Source organism: Anomaloglossus baeobatrachus, chromosome 1 (genome assembly GCF_048569485.1).
Source record: "Anomaloglossus baeobatrachus isolate aAnoBae1 chromosome 1, aAnoBae1.hap1, whole genome shotgun sequence".
NCBI classification, from domain to species: domain Eukaryota; kingdom Metazoa; phylum Chordata; class Amphibia; order Anura; family Aromobatidae; genus Anomaloglossus; species Anomaloglossus baeobatrachus.
Window position 1 is genome coordinate 213,991,796 of NC_134353.1, and position 16,894 is coordinate 214,008,689.

Genomic DNA, 16,894 nt, shown 5'->3' on the forward strand with positions numbered 1-16,894 from the left:
CTACTCCACACTGAGGATTGGCAATACCCCGAAACAGCTGTCTGGATGGATACCTGGCCTTGGTATTTCCCTTGTCATATCTTTAAACTCATCAAGAGCTGGATATTGACTTAAAGGGCCACTTAATATGGTGGTTATGGTGGTCTCCTAAAAAAAGCGACTCCTTGGCTAGGTCCTTCCCAGAGGGATATCTGGCTATTTTCTGTGTTGAGACTCCTAACAGAGGCTCCACGGACCTTTTTGATTTGCAACCTAGGTGATAAGGCAGACTTAATTACAGCATGGGAAACACCTGTTGGCAGAAACACACAACCAGGACAGCAACCGAACCTGACTGTGGCTCAGTGGAGAAGAAAACAAACCATAGCACAGGAGACTACCGTATCAAATCCGAGGCATGACAAGTATTAGGTCCCCTCAGCCAAGGTATTATGTCCCCCATAGCTCATACTATAATGTTCCCAACGGTTTTGCATATAGTATGATTTCCTCACAAACAGTCCATCTGGTAATGTCCCAACAGCCAACCCTACTTATGTCCCCACAGCCTGCCGCATGTATGTCCTTACACAGGTAAGATAGTTATCCTCCCTACTCTACTGTATGTCCTTATAGCCTGCTCCATGTATGTCTCCACAGCCAGCCCTTCATGTCCCCACAGTCTGCCGATTATGTCTCTATATTCAGCCACTATTGTAATTTCCCCAATTCAGTGACAAATATAGGAAAAAAAAAACAAAATTCTACACTCAACTAACCCTGACTTCCCATCCAGCGCAGCTCCATTCCCTGTTCTAGCCTATTCATCAGAGGGTGCTGGATGATTGAATGGCACTACTACATTATGGCACCCTTGAATATATAAGGGTGCCACAGGGGAGAGTTCAGTGAGAGCCCTCAAAGAGTGATGAGCTGGGGAGTAGTAGCTCCCGGGGAGCTAGACCGAGGTTGGGTCGCAGACGGTGGTCCGGGACCAGAGGAGTTGGAGACCGGTGGCAGCGACATTGGAAGGGTGTGACGGACATAGTCTAGGAGGACTGTCGGCATCAGAAATCCAAAAGAACTGACCGGTATAGAGCACAACTTGGTACAGGACCCTAGGTCAGGAGACAGTTTATCGTCCTGATAATTAACCTGGGAAGGAGAGTCTCTTTATCAACTTCCCTAGGAGCTCAGAGATTGAAGGAGACAGCACACTGCGGGGGATAGGGCTTTCCAGTAACGTGGACCACAAAAATCTCAAGTGCCAGCCATCAAGAGCACAGCTACACTAAAAACATAGTGAGCGGGGCCCCAACAGCTTCAAGCCGAGGGGCCACACAAAGGACTAACTTGTGCACGGAGGCAGCTCCGGATTACCCAGTGACACTGCTGGGAGCGGACACCACGACAGGCTCCCCTGTAGAGACTGTGATGCACAGAGTCTTTGGTTTATCTTCAGTTTGAGTGTCTGCTTTACAATCCTCATCCTGCACCATGACTATCCACAGTGAGTACTCTGGTTCCCCTGCACCCTGCGCTCCCAAACATCTCACCAAATACCCCAGAGGCCGGGGCCTTCCCTACCTGCGGAGGGACTGACACCTTGCTGCTCCCCACCATTTGCCCCGGTACTCCTTCCAGCAGCGGCGGTACTCCTATTACCGCAACCCATAGGTGGCGTCACGAACTTCTCCCCTGTAAATAATCCCCTTTCAAGGATCGGAGCGAGTGCCGAGCCTGGGTCCAGACCCTTCGAGCCATTACCTCCCTGGATCTGAGCACCCTGGTCTGCGCCGGGGCGGCACAACATCATGTCATCCGACATCACCTGCATGTGCTATCTTCAGCAGGCTGCAAACCAGAAGTGTCCTCCATTCTGCTAGAGTTCCTGGCGGGACAGGGAGCGGATTGCTGCTGTCCCCCAGGTCAAGCTTAAAGCAGTTGTATTCGCATCTGATATAGGCAAATATAATTGAGTGCATGTAGGGAGAGACGGCCGTGGGGCGCAAGCAGAGAGAGGGGTGAGCGGTGTCACTGACTGATACCTGACTGATACCTGCTCTCGGCCGTCAATGTGCTGAATGCCTGCGGCTGGAGGAAGAAGCCAGGTGGTCGCAGGCTTTTAGCAATGTTGTTTTTTTCCCCCACAGTGTGACATCTTCAGGGAGGCAGGAGATACCGCCCTAGACACTTGTCTATGTACTCCTCACCTTGTTGTCGCCAGACGTTTGATACCATCTGTATCAAATAAGTTTATATTGGTCTCATAAGACCACAGAACATGGTTCCAGGAATCCATATCCTTAGCCTGCTTCTCTTCAGCAAACTGTTTGTAGGCTTTCCTGTGCATCATCTTTAAAAGAGGCTTCCTTCTGGGACGACAGTCATGCAGACGAATTTTGAGGCAGTGTGCTATGTATGGTCTGAGTGCTATCAGGCTGACCCCCCACCCGTTTAAGCTCTGCAGCAGCGCTGGCAGCACTAAGAAAAGACATCCTCTTGATATAATGCTGAGCACATGAACTCAATTTCTTTGGTCGATCTTGGTGAGGCCTGTTCTGAGTGGAACCTGTCTTGTTACACCGTTCTATCTTCTTGGCCACCATGCCGCAGCTCAGTTCAGGGTGTTAGCAATCTTCTTATAGCCTAGGATATCTTTATGTATAGCATTCTTTTTTTCAGATCCTCAGAGAGGTCTTTTCCATAAGGTGCCATGTTGAACTTCTAGTGACCCGTATGAGTGTGTGAGCAATAACACCAAATTTAACACATCTGCTCCCCATTCACACATAAGTCCTTTTAACGCTAATGAGTCACATGATGACACTAGGGATGAAGAATGGTTACTTGTGCACAATTTGGCAATTTTCACTTAGGGGTGTACTCACTTTTTTCTGCAAGCAAATTAGTCATTAATGGCTGTGTGTTGAGTTACTTAGAGGGCACACCAAAATTACACTGTTATGCAAACTCTATATTTACTACATTGTATTAAGGTGTCATATCTTCTGTGTTATCCCATGATATTGTCGCGGGCGGAGGAGGGGACGCTGCGCTCACCCACTGCTCGGGTCCGGCTACTGCTGCTGCTGCTGCTCGGTGGTGGCTCAAGCGGTGGGCCGGATCCCGGGGACTCGAGCGGCGTTCCTCGCCCGTGAGTGAAAGGGGGGTGGTGTGTGGTTTTGGGGATATTGTCCGTGACGCCACCCACGGTTGTGGTGAGGTTGTGACACCACCGCTGCTCTGGACGGGGATCCCGGGAGCGATGACAGGGAGCAGCTTGAATGTTGGTTCTCCCCTCCGTGGGTAGGGGGGTTGGTTGTCCCGGGGCCCGAGTGAGGGTTAGGGATGACCGGCGGGTTATGGGGCCTGGTGAGGTGCAGGGTCACGGGGGCAGCGCTGTGCCGCACGGCACGGTGGTACTCACTCAGCCAGTAATTTACACGGAGTCTCTGGTCAAACAAACGGCTGGATGGACGGGTCCCACAGACGGCTGCGGTTGTTCTCCTCCCGGTAGGTTGATGGTGACTGCCTTTCCCTGCACCTGTGTTGTGTTTACGGTTCCAATGGCTTCCCACCGGTAACCCGCTCCCCAGCTTGGATGGATGCTGAGGGAGCCCCTTTTGCCCGCAGGCTCTGGCCCTGGGAACTGTAGCCTTGGCGGTGACTGTGTTTCCCTTTACGGTGTGAGATGTTGCCTTCAATCGGGTCTTGACTGCTGGGAAACCCCGGAGGTTCCCTTCGCTAACGGATTTGACCAGTTTTACAGCGACTCCTAGCCTGGTCGGGGTCCGTAGGCCCTGCCGAATGGTGCTGGCTTCTCTTCACTCCCCGATCCGGTACCGGCGGGCCACCGCCCGTCCCCGGTCCTTACGGTTCACTCCAATCAGCCTCTCCTGCAGACGGTCACCACTGTCTGCCAACCTTGCTGTATGTGCCCGGGCCACACACCTGGACACAGTCAGGCTGCTCCTCTACCACTTCACTTCTCTAACTCCAAAACTCATCTGCCTACTTTTCCCGCCTCCAGGACTGTGAACTCCTCAGTGGGCGGGACCAACCGCCTGGCCCACCCCCTGGTGTGGACATCAGCCCCTGGAGGAAGGCAACAAGGATTTGTGTTTGACCTAGGTGTGCCTAGCTGGGGTGTGGGGTGTGTTGGTGTAGTACCTGTGACGACCTGGCTTGTCCAGGGCGCCACATTCCCCCTTATTAAAATGCAGACCGTCCGAGGGCTGTCCGTCCATCACCGGTTTTATTTTTGTCAACTGCAAAAGAGTAAAAAACGGTAAAAGACATATAAAAACATCACAAACATTTTTCAACGGTACGGCTTCCGCTCTTCTCCCACCCAAACAACCTGGCCCTGATGCTGCCCCTGAGAAGTGGGCAGCACCCCTTGACCCCAGTCCAGCACCAAGTTGCCCGAGCGGGTTCTGTCTCTTTCAGGGGAACCGCGTCCATGGGGACCCCTAAACCCCCGGAGGATCGCCACCGGTTATGGTAGTGGCGGGCCTGGGCCATCCCTTTCCTCCAGGCCCATCCTCCCAAATCAGCCTCTCCGGAGGCGGTAACGGTATCAAGCCAAAAACATTTTTATTTACATCCCACTAGTTTGTGGTTGCCCTGCAAGTTCTCGGGCTTGTCCGTAAGCAGTTCCTTACGCAAGGTTTGCAGACAGTCCCTACAGGGACAACAGTTGCCGGCAACGGCCGGTTTAATCACGGTGCCAATCAAGTTACTTCTTCGGTTGATCATTCTTCACTTATCATTCAAACTTTTAAACTGGTGGTCCCAACGGGCACAACTTGCAGCGGAGCCCCGCTGACTTTGAGGCAGCTACCACCGCAGGGGGTCGGCCCACTCGGGGACCGGGCGGTACATTGGGGTCTCCTTCCATAGGCAGTTCAGTCCAGAACCACTAACGGGCGTTAGGAACGGTGGCAGGGGCAGTGTACTCGGGACCCCCTCCTCCATCAGCGGCATTCTCTCTGGACCTCCGGCTGCAGTGCTGACCCCCGACTCCCATGCAATCATGGCTGGTTCTGGAGTTTTTGGTGGACTGATCGCGACGCGGCACGGCTGCAGCGGCCCCTTGCTCACGGGCCCCCACTACGGCAACCATCCTGCGCATCTCCGCCTTCCAATCCAGCAGCTGCTGCAGGCTCTGCGCCCTCACCTTCAAGCAGAACCGGCCCAGCTCCCGCTCCAGCCATGCAGCGGTCCCGGCGGGGAGCTCTCCCGGGCTGCAGTCTTCAAAGGCTACTCTGCCTCGGTTTCCCCAGAGCTTAGACGCCCCGGTGGCGGGTACTCCCGTGCTCCAATTCGAGGACGCCGCCATCTCTCCATCCGCGTCCCCCTTAGTCTTTTTCCGGCTCCTCCTCTAAAGGGGCGGGGTTTCGGCTTTCGCGCCTCCACTACTCGGGAAGATGCTCGAGCGGGGACTTTTCGCACCCAAAATGGCGGCTTCTCCAAATTTTCAGCCAGACACCTCCGGCGGTCACAAGGCGCCAAGTTGTCGCGGGCGGAGGAGGGGACGCTGCGCTCACCCACTGCTCGGGTCCGGCTGCTGCTGCTGCTCGGTGGTGGATCGAGCGGTGGGCCGGATCCCGGGGACTCGAGCGGCGTTCCTCGCCCGTGAGTGAAAGGGGGGTAGTGTATGGTTTGGGGATGTTGTCCGTGACGCCACCCACGGTTGTGGTGAGGTTGTGACACCACCGCTGCTCTGGACGGGGATCACGGGAGCGATGACAGGGAGCAGCTTGGATGTTGGTTCTCCCCTCTGTGGGTAGGGGGGTTGATTGGCCCGGGGCCCGAGTGAGGGTTGGGGATGACAGGCGGGTTATGGGGCCTGGTGAGGTGCAGGGTCGCGGGGGCAGCGCTGTGCCGCATGGCACGGTGGTACTCACTCAGCCAGTAATTTACACGGAATCTCTGGTCAAACAAACGGCTGGATGGACGGGTCCCACAGACGGCTGCGGTTGTTCTCCTCCCGGTAGGTTGATGGTGACTGCCTTTCCCTGCACCTGTGTTGTGTTTATGGTTTCAATAGCTTCCCACTGGTAACCCGCTCCCCAGCTTGGATGGATGCTGAGGGAGCCCCTTTTGCCCGCAGGCTCTGGCCCTGGGAACTGTAGCCTTGGCGGTGACTGTGTTTCCCTTTACGGTGTGAGCTGTTGCCTTCAATCGGGTCTTGACTGCTGGGAAACCCCGGAGGTTCCCTTCGCTAACGGATTTGACCAGTTTTACGGCGACTCCTAGCCTGGTCGGGGTCCGTAGGCCCTGCCGAATGGTGCTGGCTTCTCTTCACTCCCCGATCCGGTACCGGCGGGCCACCGCCCGTCCCCGGTCCTTACGGTTTACTCCAATCAGCCTCTCCTGCAGACGGTCACCACCGTCTGCCAACCTTGCTGTATGTGCCCGGGCAACACACCCGGACACAGTCAGGCTGCTCCTCTACCACTTCACTTCTCTAACTCCAAAACTCATCTGCCTACTTTTCCCGCCTCCAGGACTGTGAACTCTTCGGTGGGCGGGACCAACCGCCTTGCCCACCCCCTGGTGTGGACATCAGCCCCTGGAGGAAGGCAACAAGGATTTGTGCTTGACCTAGGTGTGCCTAGCTGGGGTGTGGGGTGTGTTGGTGTAGTACCTGTGACGACCTGGCTGGTCCAGGGCGCCACAATATAATAATATATTCACAAAAATGTGATAGATGTACACAGTGTACACACTTTTGTAATATACTGTAGTATAAATCCTGCATAGTTGTTCCCTATATGTCTATGTGCATTAGGTTATTTTTGTGTTTCCTAATCGAAATGTTAAAATATTTGGTGAAAATTATTTACCAAGTCATATTGGTAGAGGTATAGTTATCACTTGTTACATGAGGTTTCAAATCAAGATTTACCTTTGTGAACTGTAATTGGAATATGCCTAGCTATATTGAGTCTATTATACAAGGGGGACTAAGTAGTAAAGGGAATCTGTCAGCAGCTTTTTGCTACCTCATCTGAGAGCAGCATGATGTAGGCAAGGTGACTCTGAATCTGATGATCTATCACTTAGGGTGGCTTTACAAACTGTGCGTGCGTACCCGCCCCCATCGTTTGTGCAACAGGCAAATCGTTGCCCATGGCACACAAAATTGCGCGGACCCGTCACACTGCTTACCTGCCTAGTGACGTCGCTGTGACCAGTGAACCGCCTCCTTTCTAAGGGGGCAGTTCGTTTGGCGTCACAGAGACGTCACTAAGCGGCCGCCCAATCAAAGCGGAGGGGCGGAGATGAGCAGGACATAACATCCCGACCACCTCCTTCCTTCCTCCCTCATTGGCGGCGGCCGCAGATAAGGTGAGGTCCCTCGTTCCTGCTGTGTCACATGCAGCGATGTGTGCTGCCGCAGGAACGACGAACTACGTCGTCCAAGCAGCAGCAACGATAATTGGGAAGAGGGGGTGATGTCACCGGTGAGCGATTTTGAACGTTTTTGCGACGATTCAAAATCGCTCATAGGTGTCACACACAACGACATCGCTAAAGCGGCCGGATGTGCGTCACAAATTCTTTGACCCCAACAAGATCGCTTTAGCGATCTCGTAGCGTGTAAAGCCACCTTTAGATTACTGGGTTCAGCCGTTCTGACACAATGTGCATTTTTAGCTTTTGTCATGTAGCAGAATCCACAGGGCTGTCTCTGCCCACAACAGGCTCTCTATAGAGATTTTACATTGACTGTGAGGTGTTAGAAGAGAGAGCATGCCGTACAACATGGCACCAGTCAGCTACCCACAGCAACGATAAAGCTGGGGCCACACAGGGACTAATGCGATCCTCACATGATACTCGGCTCCCGCTGTGCTGCAAGCGTGAGCCGAGTGTCATGCGAGTGTCATTGCCACTGAGGTCCGATCATGCGATCGGACCACAACTGCGGGGGGCGAGCTGGCACTGAGGAGGGGAGGGCCAGCGCTGAGGAGGGGAGGGCCGGCGTTGAAAAAGGGGAGGGCCGATGCTGAGGAGGGGAGGGCCAGCGCTGCAGGGGGAAGGGAGAAATTTAACTCCCTCTCTCTTCCGTTGTCAGCCATTTCCATTCTCGCTCTGCACTCGCATTACACTGGTGTAATGTGAGTACAGTGTGATTTTTCTCACGCCCCATAAACATGAATGGGTGCAAGAGAAACAAGGATCGCATTGCACCCACAGCACGCTGAGACTGTTTTCTCGGTCCGATTTAGGGCTGAGAAAATAATCGCTCATGGGTGCTGGCACATAGATATTGGATATTGGTCCGAGTGGAATGCAATGTTTTATCGCATTCCACTCACTCGCTTAGGCCTAAGGGTCATACTGCTAAAACAAACAGCAAATAAACACAAGATTGGACTGTGACAACAGAGGCATACCTGAACTTTGTGTCTTAACCCTTACAGCATGTTGGCTTCAGTTTATGTAGCAAAAATCTACTGACAGAGTCCCTTTAACACAGTTTGTAGATCCAATGATCTCTGAACTAACAAAATATTCTGTTACCACTAGAATTATTTGAATTTGATACTTACATAGAGGGAAGGGAACAAGGTACTTGAGCTGTGCCTATCAGGCTATGTGCCCACGGGACTATGTACCCGCAGATTTTGCTGTGGAAAACCTGCAGATTTATCTGTATTTTCTAGATAAATCCGCAGGTTTCAGCATGTACAGACACTCTCAATGTTATCCTATGGGACATGGGAAGTGCTGTGTCCATGCTGCGGTATGTGCGGCTACGGAATATGCTGCAGATGTCCTGCAGCCGCATGTAACTGCATGTCATTTATTCCTGCGGAAATCCCAGCCCTCCACTATGGGGATAGAGGCTAGGACTTCCGCAGGTAGGTCGCATGAATTTCCACAGGTTTACCGCAGATATTTCTCTGAAATCCTGCATCATCTCCGGAATCCGGTGAGCTGCTGCGGGAAACTTGCGGACGTACCTGCGGATATATCTGCAGGTACATAATCCCGTGGGCACATAGCCTTAAAGTGAATGGGGCTAAGCTGTGGTACCAACTACAACCACACCCATATTTGTATAGATACAGTCATATGAAAAAGTTTGGGCACCCCTATTAATGTTAACCTTTTTTCTTTATAACCATTTGGGTTTTTGCAACAGCTATTTCAGTTTCATATATCTAATAACTGATGGACTGAGTAATATTTCTGGATTTAAATGAGGTTTATTGTACTAACAGAAAATGTGCAATCTGCATTTAAACAAAATTTGACCAGTGCAAAAGTATGGGCACCCTTATCAATTTCTTGATTTGAACACTCCTAACTACTTTTTACTGACTTACTAAAGCACTAAATTGGTTTTGAAACCTCATTGAGCTTTGAACTTCATAGGCAGGTGTATCCAATCATGAGAAAAGGTATTTAAGGTGGCCACTTGCAAGTTGTTCTCCTATTTGAATCTCCTATGAAGAGTGGCATCATGGGCTCCTCAAAACAACTCTCAAATGATCTGAAAACAAAGATTATTCAACATAGTTGTTCAGAGAAAGGATACAAAAAGTTGTCTCAGAGATTTAAACTGTCAGTTTCCACTGTGAGGAACATAGTAAGGAAATGGAAGAACACAGGTACAGTTCTTGTTATGCGCAGAAGTGGCAGGCCAAGAAAAATATCAGCAAGGCAGAGAAGAAGAATGGTGAGAACAGTCAAGGACAATCCACAGACCACCTCCAAAGACCTGCAGCTTCATCTTGCTGCAGATGGTGTCAATGTGCATCGGTCAACAATACAGCGCACGTTGCACAAGGAGAAGCTGTATGGGAGAATGATGGGAAAGAAGCCGTTTCTGCAAGCACGGCACAAACAGTCGCCTGAGGTATGCAAAAGCACATTTGGACAAGCCAGTTACATTTTGGAAGACGGTCCTGTGGACTAATGAAACAAAGATTGAGTTGTTTGGTCATACAAAAAGGCGTTATGCATGGAGGCAAAAAAAACACGGCATTCCAAGAAAAGCACTTGCTACCCACAGTAAAATTTGGTGGAGGTTCCATCATGTTTTGGGGCTGTGTGGCCAATGCCGGCACCGGGAATCTTGTTAAAGTTGAGGGTCGCATGGATTCAACTCAGTATCAGCAGATTCTTGACAATAATGTGCAAGAATCAGCGACGAAGTTGAAGTTATGCAGGGGATGGATATTTCAGCAAGACAATGATCCAAAACACCGCTCCAAATATACTCAGGCATTCATGCAGAGGAACAATTACAAAGTTCTGGAATGGCCATCCCAGTCCCCAGACCTGAATATCATTGAAAATCTGTGGGATGATTTGAAGCGTGTTGTCCATGCTTGGCGACCATCAAACTTAACTGAACTGGAATTGTTTTGTAAACAGGAATGGTCAAATATACCTTCATCCAGGATCCAGGAACTCATTAAAAGCTACAGGAAGCAACTAGAGGCTGTTATTTTTGCAAAAGGAGGATCTACAAAATATTAATGTCACTTTTCTGTTGAGGTGCCCATACTTTTGCACCGGTCAAATTTTGTTTAAATGCAGATTGCACATTTTCTGTTAGTACAATAAACCTCATTTCAATCCAGAAATATTACTCAGTCCATCAGTTATTAGATATATGAAACTGAAATAGCTGTTGCAAAAACCCAAATTGTTATAAAGAAAAAAGGTTAACATTAATAGGGGTGCCCAAACTTTTTCATATGACTGTAACTAATAATCCGGGCACCGTTACCTTATCCTGCTTAATTAGAGTGTGTCCCAGAGGTTGTACAGGTAAGGACATGAAAACAATTAAAAGTCCCAGACAACCACACATATCACTTGATATTGCTTTATAAATAATTAGTTTTTATATATTTTTTGATATATTTTCATATATATTTTTATGAATGTATTATGCATTTCTTTTGTTTTGAATTTAGTCTCTGTAATTTTTTACTATTCTATTATATATTAATTGCGTTTTTTTTACTATGCCTTTTTATGTAAAGATTACCTTTACTACTGCTGTGTAGTCCAGAGTGACGATATTTATACTTGCCTTATATATTGTAGGTCAGTTGGAGAAGGCTGCTGAACATTATGAGGCATTCTATCATTTGACAGTAGGCCGGATATGGAAGGATGAGACAGGCCGCACTCACAACTCACTGGCCTGCGAGAACCTCTGGAGAATATATACATTGCTATCAGAGAAAATGCTAGAGAATAAAGAATGGCAACAGGCCATCAAAACGCTAATAAAAGCACTTGATATGGCAAGAGAAGGTAGGTGGAAAATAACGCTTTCACATATATTTTTTAATGTACCGTACTTCTTTTGCCCATGAGTAAACTAAATTCTGTAGAATGTTTGGCTAGGTGATCATTCCCTCACATTTTCAGAGACAAATGCCATCAATATATTTACTTTTCTGGAAAACAGACTTCATTGTATAAAATTTGCAGTTTAAGTTTTAAGCAAAAATTTCTGGAAAATATTTTATTCACATTTTGCAATGGTGCTATATGAAGGTAACTACACTGCTCAAAAAATTAGGGGAATGAAAAATTCAAGTGTAAATATTTGCTAAAATACGTTTCTTAAAAACAAATTAATGTATCAGTGGTTATTGAAAACGCAAATCACATAATGAGACGTGGACATGTGGCAAATGCCAGCTCTGTTTTTATTACTGGCAGCAACTGAAGTAAGCCTTAATTGCTTTTGTTAGCCATTTAGATGCTGCTGTCAATTCCTACTGCAATTGCAAGGAGCGGATGGTGGGTTACCATGGCAGCTGGCGGCCTGCCAAAAACCCCAATGGCTGTCAGCAGTTTTATTCTGAAGCTTAGGGTACGCTCACACGAGTGTGAAAAACGGACGAGTGCAATGCGAGAAAATCTCGCATTGCACTCTGACCAATGCTAGTCAATGAGGGTGAGCAGTTAGTCAGCTTTTCTCGCTTCCAGATTCTGGAGGCGAGAAAAGCAGCAACATGCTGCGAATATCTCCTACAGCTGTATCCCTCGCACCCATTCAAGTTAATGGGTGCGAGAGATACATCGGACTGCACTGGGATGTTATCCCAGTGCTGTGCGATATACGCACAGGCTGACAGTGGAGGAGATGGGGGGATTAACCCCTCCCTCTCCTCCACAGTGCCTGTCCTCAGCTTCACAGCTGTGCAGGAACAGGTCACAGTCACATGACACTCGGCTCACACTCGCAGCAGAGCCTGAGCCGGGGTTCATTAGCGTATCGCATCGGATGCCATACGCTAGTGTGCGTCCAGTCTTAGCCTGAAACTGAGCTTCATAGGAGAATTGAAATGACTAGAGAAGAGATAAAAATAAATTAAAAAATAAAAAAATGCTTTATAAAATATACAAAAGAAAACGTATATAAAAGTTTCAAATCAACCTACTTTTCACCTATTCATAAATAAGGAAATGAAACACTATTTACATATATACATTATATATATATATATATATATATATATATAATATATATATATATATATATATATAAAATGTGTATATATATATATATATACTTATACAGTACAGACCAAAAGTTTGGACACCCCTTCTCATTCGAAGAGTTTTCTTTATTTTAATGTCTCTGAAAATTGTACAGTAGATTCACATTGAAGGCATCAAAACTATGAATTAACACATGTGGAATGAAATACTTAACAAAGAAGTGTGAAACAACTGAAAATATGTCTTATAGTCTACGTTCGTGGTTGGATCCAAAGATCTCAAATTTGGACTCATCAGACCAAAGCACAGATTTCCACTGGTCTAATGTCCATTCCTTGTGTTCTTTAGCCCAAACAAGTCTCTTCTGCTTGTTGCCTGTCCTTAGCAGTGGTTTCCTAGCAGCTATTTTACCATGAAGGCCTGCTGCACAAAGTTTCCTCATAACAGTTGTTCTAGAGATGTGTCTGCTGCTAGAACTCTGTGTGGCATTGACCTGGTCTCTAATCTGAGCTGCTGTTAACCTGCGATTTCTGAGGCTGGTGACTCGGATACACTTATCTGCCGTAGTAGAGGTGACTCTTTGTCTTCCTTTCCTGGGGCGGTCCTCATGTGAGCCAGTTTCTTTGTAGCGTTTGATGGTTTTTGCCACTGTACTTGGGGACACTTTCAAAGTTTTCCCAATTTTTCGGACAGACTGACCTTCATTTCTTAAAGTAATGATGGCCACTCATTTTTCTTTACTTAGCTGCTTTTTTTGCCATAACATAAATTCTAACAGTCTATTCAGTAGGATTATCAGCTGTGTATCCACCAGACTTCTGCACAACACAACTGATGGCCCCAACCCCATTTATAAGGCAAGAAATCCCACTTATTAAACCTGACAGGGCACACCCGTGAAGTGAAAACCATTCCCGGTGAAGGAAGCCAAAAGGGCCAACAAGTGCTAAGCATCTCTGGGAACTCCTTCAAGACTGTTGGAAGACCATTTCCGGTGACTACCGCTTGAGCTCATCAAGAGTGTGCAAAGCAGTAATCAAAGCAAAAGGTGGCTACTTTGAAGAATGTAGACTATAAGACATACAGTGCCTACAAGTAGTATTCAACCCCCTGCAGATTTATCAGGTTTACACATTCGGAATTAACTTGGCATTGTGACATTTGGACCGTAGATCAGCCTGGAAGTGTGAAATGCACTGCAGCAAAAAAGAATGTTATTTCTTTTTTATTTTTTTTTTTTAAATTGAGAAAAGTTTATTCAGAGGGTCATTTATTATTCAACCCCTCAAAACACCAGAATTCTGTTTGGTTCCCCTAAAGTATTAAGAAGTATTTCAGGCACAAAGAACAATGAGCTTCACATGTTTGGATTAATTATCTCTTTTTCCAGCCTTTTCTGACTAATTAAGACCCTCCCCAAACTTGTGAACAGCACTCATACATGGTCAACATGGGAAAGACAAAGGAGCATTCCAAGGCCATCAGAGACAAGATCGTGGAGGGTCACAAGGCTGGCAAGGGGTTCAAAACCCTTTCCGAGGAGTTGGGCCTACCTGTCTCCACTGTTGGGAGCATCATCCGGAAGTGGAAGGCTTATGGAACTACTGTTAGTCTTCCACAGCCTGGACAGCCTTTGAAAGTTTCCTCCCGTGCCGAGGCCAGGCTTGTCCGAAGAGTCAAGGCTAACCCAAGGACAACAAGGAAGGAGCTCCGGGAAGATCTCATGGCAGTGGGGACATTGGTTTCAGTCAATACCATAAGTAACGTACTCCACCGCAATGGTCTCCGTTCCAGACGAGCCCGTAAGGTACCTTTACTTTCAAAGCGTCATGTCAAGGCTCGTCTACAGTTTGCTCATGATCACTTGGAGGACTCTGAGACAGACTAGTTCAAGGTTCTCTGGTCTGATGAGACCAAGATCGAGATCTTTGGTGCCAACCACACACGTGACGTTTGGAGACTGGATGGCACTGCATACGACCCCAAGAATACCATCCCTACAGTCAAGCATGGTGGTGGCAGCATCATGCTGTGGGGCTGTTTCTCAGCCAAGGGGCCAGCCATCTGGTCCGCATCCATGGGAAGATGGATAGCACGGCCTACCTGGAGATTTTGGCCAAGAACCTCCGCTTCTCCATCAAGGATCTTAAGATGGGTCGTCATTTCATCTTCCAACAAGACAACGACCCAAAGCACACAGCCAAGAAAACCAAGGCCTGGTTCAAGAGGGAAAAAATCAAGGTGTTGCAGTGGCCTAGTCAGTCTCCTGACCTTAACCCCATTGAAAACTTGTGGAAGGAGCTCAAGATTAAAGTCCACATGAGACACCCAAAGAACCTAGATAACTTGGAGAAGATCTGCATGGAGGAGTGGGCCAAGATAACTCCAGAGACCTGTGCCGGCCTGATCAGGTCTTATAAAAGACGATTATTAGCTGTAATTGCAAACAAGGGTTATTCTACAAAATATTAAACCTAGGGGTTGAATAATAATTGACCCACACTTTTATGTTGAAAATTTATTACAATTTAACTGAGCAACATAACTTGTTGGTTTGTAAAATGTATGCATCTGTTAATAAATCCTGCTCTTGTTTGAAGTTTGCAGGCTCTTAACTTATTTGCATCTTATCAAACCTGCAAAATCTGCAGGGGGTTGAATACTAGTTGTAGGCACTGTATTTTCAGTTGTTTCACACTTCTTTGTTAAGTATTTCATTCCACGTGTGTTAATTCATAGTTTTGATGCCTTCAATGTGAATATACAATTTTCAGAGTCATGAAAATAAAGAAAACTCTTTGAATGATAAGGTGTGTCCAAACATTTGGACTGTACTGTACATCTGAAACATCTAATACATTTATAGGAAAATATTCTTTTTATATTCATTCCTATAAAGTATGGGCAATGCAGGAGATACAGTATATCACAAAAGTTAGTACACTCCATCACATTTTTGTTGACAACACTGATAGATAGGACACTTTGACACAATGTAAAGTAGTCATTGTACAGCTTATATATGGGTATGTGCATGCGTTGAGAATTTAGTTGCAAAAATTTCTCCATCTTTTGGCAGGAAAATTGCAGCAAAAAACTGCGTTTTTGCATGCGTTTTTCAAATTGAAGTCAATGGGTGAAAAAACGCTGAAAGAATTGACATCCTGCAGCTTATTAAAGAAAATCAAAACACCATTTTTGAGTTGCCATACTTCCCTAAAAAAATACAGTAAAAAGTGCTAGAAGTGCAGCTTTGCATGCAGAAAAGACGCTCTCATACAGATTGATGGATGAATAAATAAAAAAGTAAATGTAATTGTAGTGACCTGGAAAGTCATGTTGCCTTTTCAATATCACCGCAATATAAACAACATAAAATCAAAAGCCCAAAAACAAGGTCGGAATTGCATTTTTTTTTTTTTTCATTTAACCCCACTTTTTTTCCTGTTTTCCAGTACAATATATTTTAAAATGAATTGTTTTATTCAATATTGCAACTTGGCCTACAAAAATAGTCTTTATACGGCTGTGTAGACTGGAAAAAAGTTATGGCTCTTGGATAAAGAGGATAAAAAAAATGAAAGTGCAATATGTAGGGTTAATTGACTACGTACCACTGTTATGGAATATGTGATCATACTGTTGAAGTCTATTTTAACTTTAGAACTCTAGATCAATATTGTAGCTACATGAGGTAGAGGACCAAGAAAAAAACTGCAACAAAATTAAATTGTGTGCGTACTTTACCACAAAACGGTAGAAATTATTGATTCTCCATAATTCTAAATTGTAAAGAAGCTGTCAATCACCCATTGAACAACCAAAACACTTAAGGGTGCTTTACACGCAACGATATCGCTAACGATATGTCGTCGGGGTCAGAGAATTCGTGACGTACATCCGGCATCGTTAGCAACGTCGTTGCATGTGACACCTATGAGCGAGTGTTAACGATCAAAAATACTCACCTAATCGTTGATCGTTGACACGTCATTCATTTTCAAAAAATCATTCCTGGTGCTGGACGCAGGTTGTTCGACGTTACTGAGGCAGCACACATCGCTATGTGTGACACCCTGGGAACGACCAACAGTAGCAATCCTGCGTCCTCCGGCAACGAGGTGGGCGTGTCGTTAATGCGGCTGGTCCGCTTCTATTGGCGGGCCGCTGTGTGACATCGCTATGACAGCGCACAAACCTCCTCCTTAAAGAGGTTGTTCGCCACCCACAGCGATGTAGCTAGGAAGGTAAGTACGTGTTACGCGTCCTAGCGATATTGTTCTCCACGGGCAGTGATTTGCCCATGATGCACAAACGATGGGGGCGGGTGTTTTCATGAGCGACATCGCTAGCTAGTGTAAAGTGCCCTTTAGTCATCAAGAAATGATGTTAAGGGTTCGCTCACCCTTGTGTATAAAAC

General features: G+C 47.0%; 1 protein-coding gene across 3 annotated transcripts in view; it reads left to right on the forward strand.

The window, feature by feature from the left end:
- TTC29 (tetratricopeptide repeat domain 29) overlaps window positions 1-16,894 on the forward strand; it is a 408,961-nt gene that overhangs the window by 180,821 nt on the left and 211,246 nt on the right. For all 3 annotated transcript variants that reach the window (XM_075335612.1, XM_075335622.1, XM_075335630.1), the window contains one exon: window positions 11,062-11,274. In XM_075335612.1, the coding sequence (XP_075191727.1) occupies window positions 11,062-11,274 (213 nt within the window). The remainder of the gene's footprint in view (window positions 1-11,061; window positions 11,275-16,894) is intronic.